General features: G+C 50.8%; 1 protein-coding gene across 1 annotated transcript; it reads right to left on the bottom strand.

Moving 5' to 3' along the window:
• Positions 1 to 1,556: 1,556 nt before the first annotated feature.
• FKBP5 (FKBP prolyl isomerase 5) lies at positions 1,557 to 19,986 on the bottom strand. The gene is made up of 11 exons (XM_041467075.1): positions 19,847 to 19,986; positions 14,125 to 14,201; positions 11,548 to 11,665; positions 10,572 to 10,716; positions 10,153 to 10,316; positions 7,101 to 7,285; positions 6,555 to 6,645; positions 5,704 to 5,787; positions 5,066 to 5,251; positions 4,033 to 4,272; positions 1,557 to 2,707 (listed from the first exon to the last, which is right to left on the bottom strand). Exons 1-11 carry the CDS (start codon positions 19,967 to 19,969, stop codon positions 2,600 to 2,602), a joined length of 1,521 nt encoding a protein of 506 aa, XP_041323009.1. The 5' UTR covers positions 19,970 to 19,986; the 3' UTR covers positions 1,557 to 2,599.
• Positions 19,987 to 21,715: the final 1,729 nt, after the last annotated feature.

The following is a 21,715-nucleotide window of genomic DNA, read 5'->3' as shown; positions in this document are numbered from 1 at the left end:
AGGCAGGCTTGCCGGGAGAGCAGCTGGCAGGGAATAATCGCGGGGAAAGGGGGCTCTGCAGGAATGCAGGGGGTCAAAGACCCCAGACCTTTTTGGGGTGCACAGGTTCCCCCCTGGCTGGTTGGGGTCCCTGGCACGGCACAGCCCGTGGGCAGAGGAGCGGCTTTCTGACTGTGTTTAAGTTATCCTCCCTGGGTATCTTTGTTTTTCACCCAAAAAAGTCTTCTTGGCGGGTGAAAAGCAGGATTTGGGCTGTTTTGTGTGAGTTCACATGGAAAGCCCATGCAGGGGAAGGCAGCATCCCTGCTCCGGGTGGTGCTAAGGGTTTCTGTACCGAGCACTGCTCTGCCCTGACCCTGTCCCACGTCCCGAGGTCTCTCTGGATGTGTTTCACAATCTCCTGCTCACGCCTCCCCTGCTCATTGCACCACTTAACTCCTGCTGTTCCTCCTCAGAGGCCCCATGGACGCTCTCGGGTTGCAAAGCCAGACAAGCCAAGTGTCCCCAGTGTCCCCAGCGGCCCCTCGGCCTTGGCCAGCCCACCACGGTCCCCCCAAAACCCCCAGCCCGTGCTTGGTGCCACTAGATGGCATTTGAGCACTGCACACCCATCAGCACCGGGAACTTCTTAATCCTCCTTACAAAACCCTCCTGGTTTCCCTTTCATCTCTAAACCTCATCACCCACACGAATTCCATTTCTCTTCCAAGGGACAGAAAGGCACCAAGCCAAAATAAACTGAAAAAATCTGCTTAAAAACGGGGAGCAAGCCCAAAAACTGCAAAGCAAGTTGATTTTTTGGGGGGTTTTTTGGGTTTGGTTTTTTTTTTTTTTTCCCTGTTGAGATTATTTCCTATGGAAAATGTGGCTTGGGCTGCCCCCAAAGGACTTTTTTGCCCTGCAAGGAAAAATGAAAAACCCATATTTTGCAGAGGCCTTGGGTCTCACAGCAGCCTCCAGGGAGGTGCATCCCATGGTGGTAGAAAAACCCAAGAGCTGGATGAGCAGCTGGAGCAGCTGTGCCACTACTGCAGGTGGGAAAACAGACAGGCTTGAGAAATGATGCTTCAGGTACCACCTGATGGGACTGGAGAAGAGGAATTTTAACCAAATCTGGCTTAGTCTGCCAAGATTGTGGAGGAGGGTGTAAAAGAGGGGTGGGCAGTCCTAATACCCCACTGGCTCAGCTTTCTGTTCTCTCCCCACCCTCGGTCAAGGGGCACAAATGACTCCTCCACCCACTCAGCTGACCCTCAGGAAAACCCCTCCTAAAATAACACACTAGGGATGGGGGGAAAAAAAGCATAAGGATAAACCTCCCAGGGTGAAAAAACAGCTGAGATCCCCAAAGAGCATCCCCCAGCCAGGCATTGCCAAAGCAAGGCTTGCTGGCCCTTCACTGCCTCTCCAGGGAACAATGGCACTGATAAAAAGGGGCAGCACCAGCTCTTGGAGACACCAAAAATTCCTGGGGCATCTCCCCCCCACCAAGGAGCACCCACCCATCCTCCCCACACCACCCCATCTGCTGAGCAGGATCCAGAGAAAGAGCACTATTTTATTTTATTTTTTTTCTTTCCTTTTTCTTTCAGTTGTTTATTTTCAAGCTCCAAAAGGGGTATTATTGTAGAGACAGGAAAAATAACAACTGGAAAAGCTGTTCTCATGGGGTAGTGACAGTGTCCCTTTGGGATGGGCTGATGGCTGAGGAGGCAGCAGCAGCTCTGGTGCAGGGACACCATGCACCCAGGACCCCCTCACCATGGGAAAGCTGCTCAGTGACAAACCCATGGCACCAGCTCAGACCCAGCCACTTTCTGAACCACGTGTCAAACCTGCTTTTTTTGTTTTCCCCACATACAGATCCCAATAAAAGCAATAAAACTCCCACTTAAAGCTGGGAGCCAAGGGATGGGGTGCAGGCTGTGGGTTGAGCACCTGCAAAGCTGGACAGGCTTTTTCTCTCTAAAGAAACAGGAACCAGCTCCTTCAGAAGGTAAAATCTGTGTGTGCCCCCCTCCCCAAACAGTGCTTTAAAGACTAAAGATGTCTCTGCACCCTGGGGCTGCAGCAGAGGCCGGGTGGGTTCTCATCCTGGCTCTGCCCTCCAAACTTTGGGCACAGGCAAGGAGTCAGCAGGAGACAAAGGCAGTCCCTGTCCCCAGGGCTGTGCTGGGACAGCCAGAGGCAGCACTGCAGTGTGCAAGGATCGTGTCCCACGTCCCAGCTCCTCTCAGAGGATGCTGTGCTGAGAGTGGACACAAAGCCCAGGGAGCTGGAACAAGCTGTCTACGGAAACCTCCCAGCAGCCAAGCGCTTTAATTTATCATTATAATAATTTCTTTTCTTTTCCCTGCTGTTTAAATGGTATTTGTTCCACGTGCAGTGGTCCCACGGTGTCCTGCCACCCCTGCTCTGCCCCCCGTGCCCCCAGGGCGGTGGGACGGGGTCGCTTTTCTTTGCGAGGTGCTTTTGGCTTCCACGATCACACAAACTGTAACAAGCTTTACAAGGAAACACTGGCAAGTCCCAAGGTTTGGCAGCAACCTTTTTCAGTGTGGGCCGAGGGCACGAGGCTATCCCATCCCCTCCTCCTCCATCATACATGTCCTTCAGCCTCTTCACCTTCAGCACCAGGAGTTTTGGGTCCTTTTCCACACACCGCCTTCTCCGCTGTTTTTTCCACACCAGTTTTGCTGGCTGCTTCCTGCCAAACAGCAAATAGAACAACACTGAGTTGGAAAGGGGAGAGGGAAGGGGCAGGCAAGAGACAGGGATGCTGGGAATAGGCCCAGGAAGTCCAGCCTGGCAGGGGAGAGGTAAAATTGCCACCCACAACTCGCCCGTGCCCATCGAGCAGTGCAGCTCCCACTGGAATGTTCTGCTTCCTTGACTCAGTGGCTGGTAGAGGTTAAAGCTCACCAGCTCAGGCAGCTTTTGGGGAAGGTGTGGGACCCCTGGGAATGATGTGACCCACCTCACCAGAAGCAGAGCCTGACACAGAGTGAGCCTGGGTGGATGGATGGATGGATGGATGACGGATGATGGATGGAGGGATGGAGGATGGATGATGGATGGATGGATGGATGGATGGATGGATGGATGGATGATGGATGGATGGATGGATGGATGGATGGATGGATGATGGATTGATGGATGATGGACGGAGGGATGGATGGATCCATGGATCCATGGATGGATGGACAGGGAAGAGAGGATGAGGAGGTAAGGCAGCAGTGTCAGAGTGGAGATACAGGACTGAGCTGTGGGTGCAGCCCATCAAGAGGGTGCAGGAGAGGAGCACTCAGGCACAGGGAACCTTTTGCTGCTGCAGCAGTGACTGTGCCCATCACAGCTGCCCACACGAGCCAAGCACAGAGCCAGCAGCTGGCCAGGCTGGCCCTGATCCTTGCCCGAGCCAGTTGCCCCAGCATGCTGCTCCCCAGGGGCTGCACCAGTCACTTAATCCACAGCCTCAGCCTCCAGACACTGCTTCAGAAGAGATTATACTAAAAATGACCCATGCAGTGGCTTGCAAAGTTGTGTCCTCTCTCATTACAGTACACCGGGTTTTGTTCAGTGGAATTTTGGATGAGAGCCTGTTCTGAGACAGCGATCTCTGCACCCGAGCAGAGGAGCAGGTATTGCCTTACCAACTTCAGGAAATCCACACTATCATGTCTCAAAATACTCCTGCTGGGGATGGAATGATACTTCACTTTACTGGCCACCAGGAGTTCATCAACACTCACTAGCTGGGAGCAGCCAGCTTAAACACCAGTGCCAACCCTGTTAGCAGCCCTGTGAACTCACACTGCAAATGCTTTTATTGGTGATTGAGCACCTGATGGCACCCTCTGCATAAGAGAGACCAAGAAGTAAAAACTTCTTCCCACTGCAGCAGGCTCTATCCCTCCATCCTCCACCCTGATCTCTAATTTAATTTGGTTTAACCCATCTCTTCTCATCACAGACCTGTGGAGCATCCCTCAGCACAACCCTGGATGGCCAGAAATGAGCAACAACACTCACCTTTGCATCCCTCTCTGCAAACTTTGTGAACATGTTGGCGTAGATCCTCCGGTCCCTCTCGTTGTGCTCCTTGGTTTTCTTCTGGCACACGGAGATCTGGGATTTCGCTGCTTTGTTCTGTGGGTTCACTTCCAGCACTTTTTGAAAGTCACATTTGGCCAGCTCGAACTCGTTCATCAATAACCTGGCTTCACCCCTCCTGTACAAGCCTTTCTCATTGTCCTGGTCCAACCCCAGAGCCTGGGAACACACACAGGTCTCTGTTAACATCCCTGAGCCCTCCCAAGAGATCCCCTACAGCTGAAGCCTCAATAAATCTGTCAAAATTAGGACAAGGTGGCTTCAAATCTCCAGAGCATTTGCATCTTGCCCAACAAAAATTGCCTCATCTCCATCAGCAGCTGGGAGATCATTAATATAGTTTTATTATCTCTCCTTGCTTAAAATACCCCTGAGTGTGGCAGGGGTATTCCTTCTTAGATGAAAAGGAACTTTAAAAAACTCCACCAAACTCCCAATGAGAACATGCAGGAGAAGAGGATGCTTCATCCTCCAGGCTCATGCTGATGCTTTAGGACTTTAGCTTTTATATTTTTAATATATTTGTAATACTGTAATTCTTTTGTGTGTAACTCTAAACTCTATGTACAGTGTTAGCTGCTGTTCTCCCATTTTGGGCAGACACAACAATTCCTCTCTAGCCCTGGAATCAAGGACACCTCACTGCCTCAGGCCCCAAGAGATAGAAACAAAAGTGATGTGGGGGGGAGGAAACTTAGGCTAAATTACTCCATTACCTGAAGCTGTAATTGGAAGATTAACCCTCAATATGCAAATACCCCAAACTTATAAAAGCATGAAAACCCATGACCCATTGTCCATTTTTTTGGGTGTAGCCCCTAAATGTACCCCAAGGCCCTTCAATAAATACACCTGCTTTTTATTCCCTTCATTTTGTCTGGCCCCTGTTTTTAGGTAGCCCATACAGGCATCAGTTTCTGGGGACCCAGGGATGGCATCAGGGCACCCCTACCTTGTCACAGCACTCGACAGCCTTGGCGTACTCTCGCAGCTTCAGGTAGCACATGGCCAGGTTGAGGAAGGCAGCCAGCAGGAAGGAGTCAGAGGCTTTAGACTCCTTTTCAGACAAGCCATACTCCATTTCCAGCCAGGACACAATCTTCCCATACTGAATCACTGCCTGCAGGTACTTGCCTTCCTGAAAGGAGCAAAAAAAAAAGAGGCTCAGCCTGCCCCTGGAATGTCCCGTGAGCAGGTGGCAAGTGCCATGTGGGGTGTTCAATAAATACAGGGAAGGAGGAGGATCCCAACTCCCACAGAACCAGCAGCTTTGGGAAAAGCTGAGCCAGAACAGTGGGGAGCTGGGATGCCCCAGCTGGGAAGGGGAATGTAAAGCCCCTCAGCACTGGCCCTGGCCTGGGAAGGGTTTGATCTGCTGTCCTGCTCTGCAGGGAGCACACAGAGCCAAGGCAATGCTGGGAAGGGATGAGACATCTCAGGGAGCATCAAGGAGTGAGAAAAAGGCAGAGGAAGGGCAGGACTCACCTTCCCCAGCCCTGTCTGGGGGCACATGGCTTCTCTGACACTGTTGGCTGCCAAATTCAGCCCCAGCTCCCCTCCTCTGCCTCTGCCACCCCCAAGTCCACAAACCTTGAAGTACATCGTGCCCTTCTCCTTGACCACGGCTGCCTGCTCCAGCTTCTCCTTGGTGTCCATCTCCCACGACTCCTTGGCCTGCAAAGGAACACTTGGAGCACTCCCAGGGGAGCAGAGCAGCCTCCCCTGTCCCAGCTGGACCATGCCACTCTCTGGGACAGCATGGTCACACTCAGGGCTCAGCAGGGCTGTGCCACAGAGCCTGGAGACAGGTCCTGCCCCTGCTGTGGCCAGAGTGATGGCACAGGCAGGGGAACCATCCAGGGATGTGCAAATCCCATGGGCTTCTCCTGCATCCCATCCCCAGCCTTCTCATGGGCACAGCCAAGGGCTGGCTGGATGGACCAGCTTTTATCTGTGCAGCCCAGGGGGGAAAAAAACGTGGAAAAAAGGAGAAAAAAGGGAAAGAAAATAAAAGGAAAAGAGAAAAAAGGGAGAAAAAAAAAGCAGAAAAAGGAGAAAAAGAAAAAAAAAGTCAAAAAAAGGAAAAATGAGGAGAAAAGAGGAGAAAAGGGAGAGAAAAGGGAGGAAAAAAAGAAAAAAAATGGAGGAGAAAAAAAAGAAAAATAGGGCAAAAAAAAAGCAAGAAGAAAAAATAATATTAAAATAAAGAGAAAGTACAAAAGGACAAGGTTAGGAACAAATAAGACACCCAGCCTTGGACCTCAGCCACAAGAATAAAACAAACCAACAGAGAAGAACAAATTAAGAACACGAAGCTCCTCGGTGACGTGTCCACTTCAGCAGGGGTTGGGCTGCAGCCACGCCAGGGACAAAGGCTGGAGGCTACACAGGCCCTGACATTCCTGCAGCCCAGGCAGGGACAGGAGCACCTCTGCCCTCACCTTCTCAAAGCTCTTCAGGGTCACCTCGTACACCAGCTCTGCGTTCCCCTGGATGCCGAATTTTGGCTTCCCAGCCTCGCCAAAGCCGTACCTGCAGGGCAGGGGGAGGCACTCAGAGAAGGGGAAAACCTTATTTTCAGCAGAGCTGGCCCATAAATGCACACCCAGGTTGCCACCCAGAGCTTTCCAGCGTTTTGGGGACAGGGTGATGTTAGTCTCCATGAGCACAGGTCCCTGTGGGTGTGCAGTGCATGTGTTGGGAATCATCCCTTCTGCTGCATCAAAGCCATCTTTTTACACAGGCTTCTCTCCAGCTCTGCTCATTTCCAGACATTTTCATCTCAGACACTGGACTTGGCTAAAGCCCTTTCACCTGTTTTTTTTTAAAGCATCTCAATATTCCTGTTTACATGCCACTGGTCACCCCTGCTGCTCCTGCTGGTGTCCCTTGAGACTCTCCTGGAGAGCCCTGCTGTCAGGATCACCATCTTCCACAAGGGCTGGAGGCTGAGACCCACTCAGCGCCGCTGTGGAGATGCTCCTCACCGTGGGCTGAGGTAGAGGATGCAGTGTTCTCCCCTCTGCATCTTCTCCAGGGCCTTGTCAATGCCGATGGGGATGTCGTGGTCCTCCCCTTCGCCCACCACGAATTTCACGTCCTTGCAGTCGAACCTGCGGCCGCCACAGAATCCCTCCAGGTGAACTGCAGAGGGACAAGAGGGGCAGGGTGGCACCCAGAATCACCCAAACCTCGGAGAAAGGTGGGCTCCAAAAAGAGCCCATTGCCCAAAAGACAAATGCTTTGTCTTAGAAAGCATTTTATAAAGCATCTCTCCCAAAACTCAGCAGAGCCCCAGAGGAGGGAAGACCCAGGGCTGGGGGCAGCCTGGAGAAGAGGGATGAGGAGGGCTTGGGAGCATTGCTGAAAAGCAAGGCAGGCATATCTTGTCTAAGCAGGGACCAAACAACAGATAAACATCGTGACTAATATGTTCCCCTCGTACTCAAGTGCACGAGTCAAGTCTTACTGGAACTGGATATTGCTCCTGGCACGGCGCCACGCAGAGTTTATCACGGTGATTACAAATCTCCTATACTGTGCTATACTGCCTTGACTCCTGCCTCGAAAACAAGGCCACGTTCTCCTGACTCTGAGAACTCAAAGTACAAGATAAACTTTTTTATTTTTAATCTTCAACCAGGAGCCGTGCTGTTCCAGCCCCAGACGCTGGCAGAAGCGCAGGCAGAGCGGACACTGGGTACCTGGCACATTCACCACCTGGCACTCCTGGCTGGCTTTCCACAGCAAGATTATTCTTTATTTATTCAAACCTGAAGACGTTCCAGGTTTTGGGGACGCTTTTACAACCTTTGCATTCTGCTTGCAGGGTGAAAGGCATACACACACGTGCAGGCAGGCATCAAGCAAAAGTAATTTCACAAGGAACTCCTACATATTGTTGGAAAAAAAAAAAAGCTAAAACAAACAACAACAAAAAAAAGCTTTGTAAGAGGAAAAATTCACAACTGTTCTTAAAGGTTTTGCAGCCTGCAAAGACATGAGCTTTACCTTTGTTTGAGGGGAACAGAATGCAACCTGAGGTGCTGCAGGGCACTGAGCATCCTGCTGTGGTGGCAGGTGAGGGGCAGGACAAGCTGGGTGCCAAAAACAGCTGGGAGGGTCTGGGCTCTGCACAGGAGAGCTGCAGCCTGGGCTGAAGGAAATCTGAGTCCATGCCCTGCCCTGGGACCCACAGATGTTTTTAGGATGAGAGGCATGGACTAAGCCAGACCTGGCATTCCCCACTCCAAGGGCAGGTCCAGCTCCCCTAAGAGAACCCAAGGATGGGATGGGTTCCTCACTGCAGGGGCAGGACTCCAGGCTCTGCCTTGTCACCCTGCTCTTGCCACCAAAGCCATGCTGGGACTCAAGCAGAGGATGCTCAGGGGCTTGCCAGCCCCCTGGGACACATCCTGCATCCATCACTGGTGCACAGTGACCATGGCAGGCAGGCTGCCCTGAGCTCACCCAGCTTGGGATGAGGGCAAAAGGCAAATCCAGCTCCTCCAGGGACAACCTCTGCTTTTGCACTACTCAAAACCAAGCTGGTTGTTTTTTTAGGCACAGAAAATGTGGAAAATTCTGCCTAAAATACAGGTAAGCCAGCCACCCCACAGCACTGTGCATCTCCCTGCACGTTCCTGGTGAGATTGTATCCACAACCCCTGACCCCAAAAGCAGCACTGCAGCTCCCGCAGCTCCCACATCCCCCGTGGGATGTGGCAGTGAAGGGAGGATCCACTTTAAAACAGGATGCACAAGGGGGATGTTGTGATCCTTCCTTCCAAGGATAGTTCTGCTCTGTTTTAATTGCACAGAAAACACACGGAGCACAGAGGGGAAAATCTCTGCTCGGGTTTCCAGGAGTGGGTCAGCTGGTTCAGCCGCTCTTGGATTACAGAGAAAAAAAAGTCACTGAAGGAACATCACTCCGGTTGCAGCTCTGACTTATTGTTCTCTCAGTGCCTGCAGCGATTTTGTTTTTGAAGAGCTGAGAACAGAGTGTACTGAGTGCGGCTGGCACACGAACTTGATGTGCTGACAGCAATTTGTACTCAGATTAAAAACGGAGAAGGAGGAGGGGTGTGGGGGGAAAGGATGTAACAAAAGCTGGAATGCCAGATTTCAACTGCAGCACAGGTTTTAGGGACCAGAACTGGGATTTAGGGTCTGTAAAACTTAAAGCCTATAAAAACCTGGAGGTACTTCTCCTGGAAGAGAGATTTATTCCAGCCTAATTCCAGCACCTCCCAAACCACACAGCTGAGGTAAACCATCACAGCCCTGCCCCAGGGTGGACTGCTGTGTCCCCACAGCTGCTGTGCCACCCCCAGCACAGTGACCACTGCTCAGACAGTGGAATTGGTGTAAAAAATCTCATTTTTCCCTAAAAGAAAGTCTTGTTAGAAGAACCAGCCACTTAAAGCTGCGAGCTTTGTAAGCTCTCACAGATCAGATTCGATTTCTCAGTTGGTAGAGGGACTTTAGGATCTTTGTGTACAGCAGCTCTGGAATTAAGAAATGAAAGCAAATGCCCTGTGTGTGTGTCTGAGCAGTTCCTATGAAGGAAAAAACCCCGAACCCCAGTCTGCTCTCCCCATGAAATGTCTGCTGCAGAAATGGGACCAGAAGAGGGAGAACCCAATGGGGTGTGAGCTTCTCATCCTCCCACATCAGCTGAGACCACCCCAGCCTCAGCAAACCCCTTGTAATAATTTCCTTCCCCCCACAGCAGCCCTGTGGCCATAAGAGAAGGAAAAAGCCCCATTCTGTACGAAATGTGATGAGACCCCCCAAAAATACCATCAACATTGGAATGAGGAGGCCAAAGAAACTGCTGAACGTCCAAAATACTTAGCAAGTTTTGAAGGAGGAAGGGATGGCAACTGATGCTTTGGGAACAAGGCAGAGCCAGGGATTTTGGCAGAGGGCACATCCCAGAGCATTATTATTATTATTATTACTATAAATTTTCAAATTTTTATTTCTGAGCTGGCTGGCAAGGCAGAACGGGAGCCAGCTTGCTCATCCACACACCAGCTCACCAGCTTTACTTGCCTCAAAAAAGAGGGTGGCATTGGAGGGGATTTTGGGGGCACTGCCAGCAGAGCCGTAGGCATACTCAGGTTTGCAGAGCAAGTAGCAGATCTCTCCCTTCTTCATGGTGGCCACCCCAATGTCCCAGGCCTTGATTACCTGACCTAGGAGAAAGGCAGATGTCAGGCAGGAGGGAGCACCCAGCAAGCCAGCAACAAACCCAGCCTGGATGCACCCAAAAAAACCCCACATTTACATGAACAAACCCAGCCTGGATGCACCCAAAAAAACCCCACACTGACAGGATTTAAAGCAGGGCTGATGCTGTCCAGCTCTCCTGGAACAGGATCAGCTGATGGCCTGGCCCAGGGTGATCCCAGGCTCCACCATCCCAGGGATGGAGCCCTGGAGCAGCTCACCCTTGCCCAGGCTGAAGATGAAGGGCTCGTTGCGATCGCGGCTGGAGTCAAACTTTTTCCCGTTGGCCAGTTTCCCTTTGTAGTGCACATAGACCTTGTCTCCAATCATGGGAGACTCATCCTCACTCCCAGGTCTCTTAATGATCTGAGAGAGAGAAACCACCTGTGAGCTGGGGCCATATGGAGGGGGAGGGAGGTACACACAGGCATTTACATAACGAAATATATATATACACATCATATACACCCCAGTGCTGCCCCAAGGAACAGGAGGGAGCTATTAGTTTGCCCCTAAATTTGCCCATCATCAGCTCCTAAAAACAAATCTCAAAGTGGAGCCAGAGCAGTGGAGCAGGACTGGGCTGGCAGCAGAGACCAGTCCGTACTGGGTGGATGAACAAACCTGCAGCGAGTGCAGCTCCACTCGCTCTCTGTCTGTCCACATTTTACTCACAGGGGTGTGTCAGTTCACTACTCACTCCTTGTCAACACTTTTTTCTGAACGCTGCAGCCGGGAACAAGCAGTTCTCGAGCTGAGGATGGAGCATGGGAGGATGCTATTCTTGGAGGAAAGGTCCTATTCAAGTGGAGAAGTGTAAGTGCTGAGGAGCAGAACTATCCAGAAAGGGCCCTGAATATGAAAAAGGGGCTGTGGAGCAGACTGGATGACCTCAGTAATGTGCTCTTTCTAATGTTTGTGAGTCACACACAGAAATGCTTTGTGGATTTACAGCTAATAATCTGATTAGGAACACAATAGCAGTGAAATCCATGGAGCAGCCTGGGCCCACCAGCCTCAACCACCACTCCATTCTCCTTCACTCCAAGCAATGCTCATCTCCTTTGCCTTGGAAATGAAAGAACTCAATCCTACAGTTCTGAACTGTGACCCTGAGGGCTGGGGCTGCAGCCCAGCGGGGTGACAGTGCACCCCAAAGTGCAGCAAGGCAGGACACTCTTGGCAGATCCTCCTTACCTTCAGAACCCCTCGGTCCTTGGACGGCGTGATGTCCTCCCCACGCTCAGCCAGAGCTGCTGCCTGCACCTCCCCTTCACTCTTGGTGGCCTCATCAGTGGTCATGGTCTCCTTGGACCTGGGGGGACACAGCAGACACCCCGTCAGCCTGGCAGGAGCACGGGAGGTGGTGGGAGAGGAAAGGGTTTGTCACCCTGCATGGAAAGACAATGCGCAAGCAAGCATTTTCCCCAAAAATTAAAGCAAGCCCAACACCAAAAGAATCCCCGCTATTTGGGTGGATAAAGAGAAAATTCATGGCAACAATTTAAGGAGCTGAGGGGTTTTTGGGCAAACTGCTGGAGCACTGTGCTCCCAAATGTCACCACATAAGCAGCCAAGGTGCCAGAAAAGCCACGTTTTCCATTGAACACAGACTTTTTCCAATGGTTCCTGGTGAAAAAAAGAATTGCCTACAGTTTCAGAAACATATTTCCTGATGATTTCCTTCAGACCATGGGGCTATTTTGGTAGCTGCACTGCTGGGTGACACATCATCAAGGAAACATGTGACGGAGAATTAGAAAGCGATGGATTTTTTAAGACATAAACCAGATCTATTAAAGCCACTGTAATTGTGAAACTTTCCCACAGTCTTCAGCGTGGAAGGCTGATGTTAACCAGCAGGAGAAATCATTCATTTGGGGGATTCAAAAAGAGCAAAGAAAGGATGTTTTCAGCTCCAAGGAGAGATAAGTCGCGCTGCAAGAAGAATTGCTTTCCTCGCACCCGGGTGGAAAGGGAAGGACTGGAGCCCGGCCCCCCCAGCACAGGAAGCCACTGAGACACAAAGAGCCCTGAAATGGAAGAAGCAAAGAGAAAAATAAAGGAACTACTTGTTGCAAGGCTCAATTATCACAGTCTTTCGGGGGATATTTAATGGGATTCTGCTCCCTTTCCTCTGCGCTGCTGGGGTTTCAGATGGGAACATCTTTAAAAAAAAATAAATTAAAAAAGCAAAGCAACATGTGGTGAGACCCATTATCTCACAGGTATTTATTGGAAAAACGTAACATGGGTTACTTTGGAAGAAATGTTTGATGATGTGGGTGGTGAAGCACTGGTTATCCAAAGGGTGATGGATGCCCCATTTCTGGGAACATTTGGGTGAGTTTGGACAGAGCCCTGAGCAACCGGGTCTAGTGGAAGGTGTCCCTGCTCATGGTGGTGGGACTGGATCTGATGGCTTTAAAGTTTCCTTCCAATGAAAACCATTCCATGATTCAATGATTTGGGTGCTGGGATGGTCTCCATGCCACCAGAGCCTTCCTCTTGGAGAGGAGTGAGGAGGAGGAGGTGCCCATCCCAGCACGGGCACAGCATCAGCAGCTCAGGACTTCCCAGCACAGATCCCATCCAACACCAGGGACACATCATCCATAACCCACCCATAAGGACCAGGAGAAGCCCAAAAAGCAGTGAACCTTGCCCAAGGATCACCACCTTGAGGGGACAGAACCTCCCCAGGTCCACCAAGCAGCCAGCAGTGGGATGCAGGAGATGGACAGGGAGGTGCTGGCTCCGGCTCGCCGCTTGCTAAATCCCACCAAGAGACATCTAAAAATACACCCTACGCATCCTTCTCATTATTTTTCTACGTAAGCAATTAGAGGAGTCATCCAGGGAAGCTGGCCAAGGCAGGCAGGAGGGGAGACTCTGCGTCAGCAGCAGTGGGAGGGAAGGAGCCCACAGGACCCAGCTCTGGAGATGTGGCCCACGTTAGGAAAGAGCTCCCGGCTCCAACGTCCAGCAAAAACGGCTCCAAGTGGGTTAGAGAAAAGAGTGCACTGCTCCCACTTATCTCCCATTTGGAGCGACAGGAGGAGGCTGGCCAGGGGCCAAAATCCCAATTCATTTGAAACAAACAGTTGTAGGGCAAAAAAAAAAAAAAAAAAAATCTGCTACTCCCTGAGGTTTAAGTAGCGAGCAGGCAGGGATGTCACTGAGCACAGCAAGCTTGCTGCTGGTGTCAGAGCCTGAATCTTCTTGTTTGTATGCTCTGGATTCAGGCAGGGCATTAATTAATTACCCTGTGCAAAAGCTCCTGGGTGTTTCTGACACCCCAAGCAGATCCTGCTTTCCCCGTTGCTGCTGCTACCCACAAGATGAATGTTGTGAGTCTGTAAATGAAGCCAGGACAAACCATCCTCCCTCCTCTGAACATCCACACTGCTCATTTCCCTGGGATATAAACACAGACGGGTCGGAGAAGCACAGAAATAAATAAAACCAAGCCTTTTAATTTTACAATTCCCTCTCCACACAGGTGTTGCTGTCTCCCAACAGTGAGGAATAGGTGAAAATTGAGAGGGGAGAATGGGATGCAGATGTCTGACCCTGGGCTGAGGACAGACAGGTATCACACGTGCTAGGGTTTCACCAACCACACGATCCCCAGCCACGCTTCCTAGAAATCGGCAGACCGGGAATTTGCCAGCTCCAAATGGAAACTTCGTGTTGCAGATCCCTCCCAGAGGCTCGCAGGAGGGGAAAGGGATGGGGAACAGCAAGGCTGGGAAAGGTTTTGAGGGGTCTCACCTTGCCACCATGCAATCCTTGGAGAAGGTTTGAAGGTGCAGGGAGAGTCCAGGCCCAGAGACACAGCGGGGAAATACCTGGTGAGAAGAGGTGGGGGACAAAAAGGAAAAAGAAGATGAAAAAACCACATATGCTTTTTTATTCTAAAACAGGATTTCAGGATTTCAGAAGAAGAAGGGAGAACAGAGCAGTTTTGAGCCACAGATGATGCTCCAACATAGTCAGAGAGGGGTGATGAAGACTATGGCCAAAACCTGTTTTGACTCGTTGTTTCCACAAAACAGCACCTTACCATCAGCTTTACAAAAAATAAATCAAGGCTATATCCTGTCCAAGTGTTTCACTGGGATGAAAATTAACAGGACAAAAAAATAAGAGTTGGCTGCTCTGGGGTTTGTTTTTTAAGACCCACTTAGCACAAAGCACTTTCACTTCCACGGCACCACAACAGCCCTAAAAGCTTCAGATTGCAACACAGGAGGGAGTTTCTTGAAAACGCAAAGGTCAGGCTTAAAAAAAAAACAAATCTGAAAGCACAGCAGGGGAATGTGGGGCCCTGGATCCTGGTGATCATCACCCCAAATCCCAGCCCCTTGAGCTGGACAGCAGCACAGGGCTGCAGAGGCATCCCCCAGCCCAGCACAGACTGGTAATGAAGAATAACCCAATTAGTGCAGCAGCTGACTCTCTCCACTGTCCCACAGAGGATTGCTTCCCCTTCCATCACAAACTGCTTTTTTCCTAATAAAATCCCTTCTTGCTGAGCAAGCTGTGCCTGTGCAGCAGGAGAGGGAAGAGCAGAGCAGGGATTTCTCCTGGATGAGGGGGTTTTAAGACACCTCAGGGCCAGCCTGCTGAGCAGAGACCAAGGAAGGTGGTGGTAATGAGTTAAAGCTGGGATTTCTAACAAAATATCACCTTCCTAAGATGGACAAGCAGCTCCACATAATCCTCAGCTGCATCCCAACACAAAAGGACACACCTGGACACTGAGTGCCATTTCTCACACTCGTACATCACAGTTAATTAATATTTTTTTCTTTTTTTTTTCTTTTAAATCCTGGCCACTAGACTTTCTCCACCTCCTTCAAAATAAACAGGGAAGCCATAAAATTGAAACTATTGTTCACCAACTCAGAGCTCCCGTGGATCAATTTACTTCCTAGCCTGCACGTTGTGCAAGCGGCCAACACCCAGGCACGGCAACTTCTGTTCAAACAAAAAAAAACCAAAATGCAAACAGAGCTCTGCTCGGATTGCCCAGCACCCTGAGGAGCCCCCATGGCACCCAGGGTGAGCTCTGACCCACAGGGGCCAAAGCACAATCCCTGCATCCAGGGGGAACACCGCGGAGACCCTGGTACCAAACAGTGCCACCCACGCCTTGGGGACACCCCAGAGTCCCCAAACACCTCCCAAGGACCACGAGGAATCTGCCTATTAGCAGAAAAGCAGCAAAAGGGGAAGGTTTTAAAACAGTTAAGAGGATAATGAAGTGAAAAAAGAAATCTCACTTGAATACAGCAGTGGATGCTCCCATCACACTGGCTGCATCGTTCCGCCTAGCTCATGTTTTTAAGCTTCTGAAATGGTTTTATTTAAGGTTCAAGTCATAACTAATTGATTTTTTTTTTAAATATGTGGAATAAGAGGCTGTTCCTCAGCTGCAGAGAGAGGAACAAGTGAGCAGGATGGGTCACTAACCCTGCCAGAATAAATATCCCAGGCAAAAGCAAGATGGGTTCAGTGTCTGTGCATCCCCTGGGGTGAGGTGAGCAGGCCCGTGCCAGCAACACACAAAAGACTTTCAGAGAGGAGTGGTTTTATCCCCCCAGTTCACAAAATAATCTGGCTCTTCTGCTGGTTTTCTAGCAAGGAAATGCTCTCTTGGTGCTTTTCCCAGGTCACTTCAAAATAAAATAAAAAAAATAAAATCAGAGGGATAAAGGTGCTCTGAGCTCTCTTGTGAGCAGCCTGTGGTCCATCTCCTCCAGAGTGGGTACCCACAGACACAACACCTCCACTTTTGTGTCAAAGGAAAAAACCAGCATTTTCTTTTCTCCTCCCTTATTTTGAAGGATAAACTTACACCAGGGAAAACAAAATCCCCTTTTATTTGGCATTTATGGGTCCCCAGGGGAGAAGGTGCCAGGGGCAGGAGGAGGCTGAGGGTTCTACACGGAGATGCTCTGCAGCTCCTTTCCCACCTGCCCCCAAAACCACCCCTGGCCTCAGCAAGGATTTCAGCTGCTTCCAGCACAAAAATCACAGCAAGCCTCAGCCACAAGAACAGAAATTGAAAACACTGGGAAAAAAAACCAAAAAAACCAGGAATGCACAAAGTTTTTGCTCTGCATCAGCAGGGAGAGGCAGCACCCATCCTGCTCCTGAGGGGCTGACACGGCTTTTGATGATGGCTAAAACAAAATAATCAAGGAAATGTGCTAATAATGAGGGTATAAAGAGCTGTTCCACACCAGCCTGAGCTTCCTGGGAGATGCCTGGCAGGGAGACCAAGCACCCTAACAAGCTCAGAGGCTGTTATATATGAATGACATATATTGAATGACACAAGAATGACATATAAGACGTGAAATAGTGGGGAATGCAACCTCTTAAAGCCTTCATAAATTGAGATTATGTAACTGGACAGGGAAAAAAATAATAATAATATAGCCAAGCAGGTTATATAAACCATCTGTAAAATGTGAGAAAGTACTTGACATCCCACTACCCACTCCTTGGCACCCTCTCACTGGGTTTTCTGCCACCAAAAATGGGCGAGGTCCTTTCAGTTGTATCTTCTCCCCTGGTCAAAACAAGCAGGGACAGCAGATCAGCCGGGCTTTTTGGAATTAAATATTCCACCTCTGGCTGTTAAATGTGAAGTTTCCCTCCCCAAACAGCAGCAAGTGAAGTCCAAGCCCTCCACAGGAGACTCAGAGCAGCCTCCTGGCAGCAGCCACACCAGTGCTGAGCAAACTGAATTTCAAGTGACAGCTGGGGGGGGACTAAAATAAATACAAAATGGGAATAAACAAGAAACTCCTTGTTTGCCAATTCTGTTTTAATTTAGCCTTTTCTCCGGAAAAAAAAATAATGTGGCAATTAAACAAAAATTTATTTAAATTTTTGTTTGTTTGTTTGTTTCTAAAAGCATCTCACTGCTCACCACGGATTTGGGGTTTTCTCCAAGCAGCTTGCAGGCAGGTGACCCCTGGCAGGGGGAATGCTGGGTTTGATGATTTATCCCCAAAAATGAGGGCTCAGCAGCACCTGCAGCATCTCCAGGGGGGAATCCCCAGCTCAGCACCCAGAAATAACTCAGCACCCAAGACCATCTGCACCAGGGGCCTAAAAATGCCAAATTATTTTGGGCAAACAGCAACTCCCAGTGAAACACCAGCCCGCTCTGGTGCCAAGGGAGGATTTCTTGGAGGAGCATCACAAGGGGACAAACTGCAGGAGGGGACTGGGGTGGCACTGCCGTGGCTGGGGACGCTGCGAGGGGCAGGAGGGGACGAGGACAGCACGGGTTTGGGGACAATGCTGCAGCCCCAGCAGGTGACCAGCCCCTGGCAGCACAGGGGTGACACACAGCCCTGTGACACACACACCTGGGCTGGGCAGGGAGGCTGCATCCCACCTGGGCTGCCTTTTTGGGATGGGGGCACATCCCAGGAATGATGCTCTTTGCCAGGCTGGTTTTATCCAGTGGTTAAATTTAATGTAAACCCAAAAGTACTTGAAATGAGAATGTTTTTCCATCTAAGAGCAATACTTTACAAAGATGGGACACTGCAGGTAGAGGATGATTTAACTGCAGTCCCTCACAGCCCTGACTCTTCCCCTCTGACAGTTACTTTCATATTATTTTCCTAATTTTCCAACGCACTCGCTTGCAAAATCAGAAATCCTTACTAATCACAATCACTAGTTATGGAAAAAGCCTGTCAGCTCCATGACAAACAAGTTACATGAACAACTTGTACGTTAGAGCACTCGTGGCCACTTCTTTACACCCACAAGCACACAGAGCACTAAAATAATAAAAAAACCCCTTGCTAAGTAATATCCATTTCCCTGTTGTGTGCACAAGATCAGGAGGAGCTTCACAGCTCCCTCAAGGGGCTGCAACAACTTTATAGAAATTCACGTCACCGAGAGCGACTATAAAATAAAATTGATATAAAAGAATATAAAAAGAGAAATAACTGAGGACAAACTATTTTTCAAGCCATTTGCAAAATATTTTTCCCCTGAGCTAGTCTGGGAGCTGCAGCCAGCCCGAGGAGGTCTTGGTGCCAAGCATCTCAAACCTTCCAGCAAACTTTCTCCTTCTGCAAGCAGGTAATTAATTAAAACACACGTAACTACACAGCAGTGACGTTCCTGAGGGATGCAGTTTGCTTTTTACTCAGGAATTGTCCTTATTTTTTGGCTCATCCCAGCAGGAAGGTGCTGGGAAAGGACCTCAACATGACAGAAGTGTGTGCTGGGCAAAGACAGCCTTGGGAAGATCAGGTTATTTGCATCTATTTAAGAAAAAATGAACAAAAAAAGCCAGATACAGGCTCTGCCAGACGTATTTAATGATTTTCTTCTCCCCAGCCCTTCAACAAGACAGGGGAGGAGGCAGGAGGGAGGCAGCAATTTGTGCTTTCAACTTCTTTTAAACTTTTAATGCCAGTTCCCAGCTTGGCTTTGATATCCCAGTGATGCCCTCAAACCCACCTCAAGTTTATCAGCTCCTTAGGGTGAGACACTATTTAAACTCTATCTTTAAAAACATAAAGTATCAGCTCCTGGCTTTTTATTATATTTTATTTTTAAGGGTGATTTTTGCACCGGTGGGGACAGAAATTCGGTGCAGCTCTGGAGCTGCAGCCTGGGGACACAGCGGTGACAGACACCTCTCCTAAGAGTTCCCACTGTGTAAAATTCAGTTTTTTTTGGAAGAGCAAGCTCGCTCCAAGGTGCCTTTTAAAAACAGGAGCTCTGGAAGAGTTTTGATGCCCGGAGAGGAGGGAGAAATCGCAGAAACTTTTTTTAAAAATCGCATTTACCTGCAGGCAAGGCTGCGCGGGGATGCAGCACCCCGCGGGGTCTCTGCTCGGTGCTGTCACAAGAAACGCTCCGGTTGCTCCCGGGAGCCTCGGATGGGGCGGGGAGCGGGGAAAGGAGAAATCCGCCCGGGCAGCGGCACCGGGATGTACCGGGGCAGCACTGGGATGTACCGGAGCGACACCGGGATGGACCGGAGCAGCCCGGGATGTGCCGGAGAAGCACTGGGATGTACCGGAGCGACACCGGGATGGACCGGAGCAGCCCGGGATGTACCGGAGCAGCACCGGGATGTGCCGGAGCAGCACTGGGATGAATCGGAGCAGCACCGGGATGTGCCGGAGCAACCCGAGATGTACTGAAGCAGCACCGGGATGTGCCGGAGCAACCCGGGAATGTACCGGAGCAGCACCGGGATGTACCGGAGCATCCCCGAGCACCGCTGCGGGAACTCCTCCCGGCACCACCGGCGGCTCCATGGGGCACGAACCCCGCTCCCATCCTCAGCCATCCCCTTCCCCACTCGGGTCGCCGGTGTCCCCCGCCTGTCCCCAGCCCCACCCCACGCTCACGCACCCCTGACCCCCAGCAGTCCCGCAGCCCCGCACGGGGTGTGCCCCAGAGCGGCTCACGGGGCTCTCCGGCCCGCGGGTCCCACCTGTGGCCGTGGCTGTCGCCGCTGTCGCCGCTGTCGCCGCCGCCCGGCTCCGAGTGGCCCCGCGCGCCCGCCCGGCCCGGCCGCCCCGCCCCGCGCCCCGGCCCCGCCCTGCTCACGCCTCATTGGCTGCGCCGCCTGCCCGTCTCCAGTGTCTGTATTGCTATTGGTTGTGGGGGAGGCGATATGCAAATCAGAGCGCTGTGCCCGCGCTCTCGCCCGGGGGGCAGCGGCGGGGCCGGGGATGGGATAGGGACAGGGACAGGGATGGGACAGGGACGGGGACAGGGACAGGGATAAGGACAGGGACAGGGATAAGGACAGGGACAGGGACAGAGATGGAACAGGGACAGGGATAAGGACAGGGATGGGACAGGGACAGGGGATGGAGACAGGGACAGGGATGGGTCAGGGACAGGGACAGGAACAGGGGGACAGGGACAGCCCAGCCGCGGAGGTGCCCCCGAGGTGCCCCGGAGGTCCCTTCGTTCCCCCCATGTCCCCAGGGGTGTCCCAATCCCCCCAGCTCCCCCGGGAGCCACAGGGAACACCAGAGTGCAGGACTGCCTCACGGCTGGGACAGAGGTGTGGGCTTGGCGGCCACAGCGGCTGCTGGAACACACAGAAATGTTCCAGTTCGGGATGAAGGAAATAAGATTTTTGTCAAGAGCTGCCTCGAGGATACCCCCGCTGAGATTAGAAATCGGTGCTTTTGTGATTAAACACCTCATCCCTGCTCATTGCTGAAGAGCCAACAGGGGCGAGAAAATTTGGGGGCAGATTTAAATTGGGACATCTCGGAGTGTTTTTATAAAGTGGTAATTTTTTACCAGGTTTGTGTGGTGCAATGAGTGCCTGCAGCTCCCAGCCTGCACCCTCATTCCCACAGGTCGATCCAATAAAACCCCCAGGGCCAGGCTGAAGGCAGCACTGTGCTGGTAAATGCTTTCTCACAGGTCTGCTCTATTTGCTGAGTTTGATTTCCCCAGCTGTAATTTAGACACTGGTGTCACTCATCAGAAATACAGAGTGAAAATTAAAGCTTGCTTTAGAAAATAAATTTTAAAAAATTGTTTTCATGGCACTTCATTTTTCCCCCTCTAAAATAACCCTGATGAATCTTGCATCTGGTTTCAAACATTTCCCTCCCGGCTTGAAATTTCCAAGAGCTTTAAATATTCATTTACAAAACAAAATTAAAATATTGTGGCTTTGCAATACCAGGAAAACCCACAGCATAATACCATCAGGCCCCTGAGATAACACCAAAACCCTGAAAAACCCCATGGGGACCAATGGCAGCAGTGAGGGGGTTCAGCCTGCTTTGTCCTTGTACTACAAAAATGGTAAATTTGTTTGTTTGTGTAGAAAACAGCCCCTAAAAATATATGGGAATAAAGATCAGAGCTGCTTTTTTAAAAAATAAAATGCAGCTTCCAATTCACCCCTCAGCTCACTCTGCTTTTTTGGGGGGGGAGATGTCCTCAACCCTCCACTCAGCCGGTGCTGGGGTCTGCCCTGCTCACCCCCAGCCCTGTAACACAACCTGGAGGAAATCTGTTCCATAAATAATCCTGCCTGGATCTGTGACGCCTGCCAGGGGTACTGCTTGTTCCCCCTCGCCCTCCAGCTGGCCACACATGTCCTGCCCCAGCGCTGAGCCCGGCTCTGAAAGGACAGGGAGCCTTGGGGAGAGTCTGGAAGCAGGGAGCAAAGCCAAGGAACCTGCGCTGCTGGCCCCCCTGCACCTCGTGTGAGGTGAGGGCAGAAAGAGAGAGAGGGAAAAAAGAATTAAAATAAAGCAGGGGGTATTTTTATTCATCCTTGTCTTCTGCTAAAAATAGCCAGTGTTAATCTGCCTGGAGAGCGTGG

Source organism: Pyrgilauda ruficollis, unplaced genomic scaffold (assembly GCF_017590135.1).
Source record: "Pyrgilauda ruficollis isolate IOZ18807 unplaced genomic scaffold, ASM1759013v1 scaffold100, whole genome shotgun sequence".
NCBI classification, from domain to species: domain Eukaryota; kingdom Metazoa; phylum Chordata; class Aves; order Passeriformes; family Passeridae; genus Pyrgilauda; species Pyrgilauda ruficollis.
This window is presented reverse-complemented; position numbering and strand designations above follow the sequence as displayed.

Coding starts and splice junctions, on each gene's coding strand:
- FKBP5 (XM_041467075.1), bottom strand. CDS start 19,969: ATGAGGCGTGAGCAGGGCGGGGCCGGGGCGCGGGGCGGGGCGGCCGGG. Junction 14,202..19,846: donor GGCGACAGCCACGGCCACAG/GTGGGACCCGCG, acceptor TCTTCTCACCAG/GTATTTCCCCGCTGTGTCTC. Junction 2,708..4,032: donor TTGCAGAGAGGGATGCAAAG/GTGAGTGTTGTT, acceptor GCTGTTTGGCAG/GAAGCAGCCAGCAAAACTGG.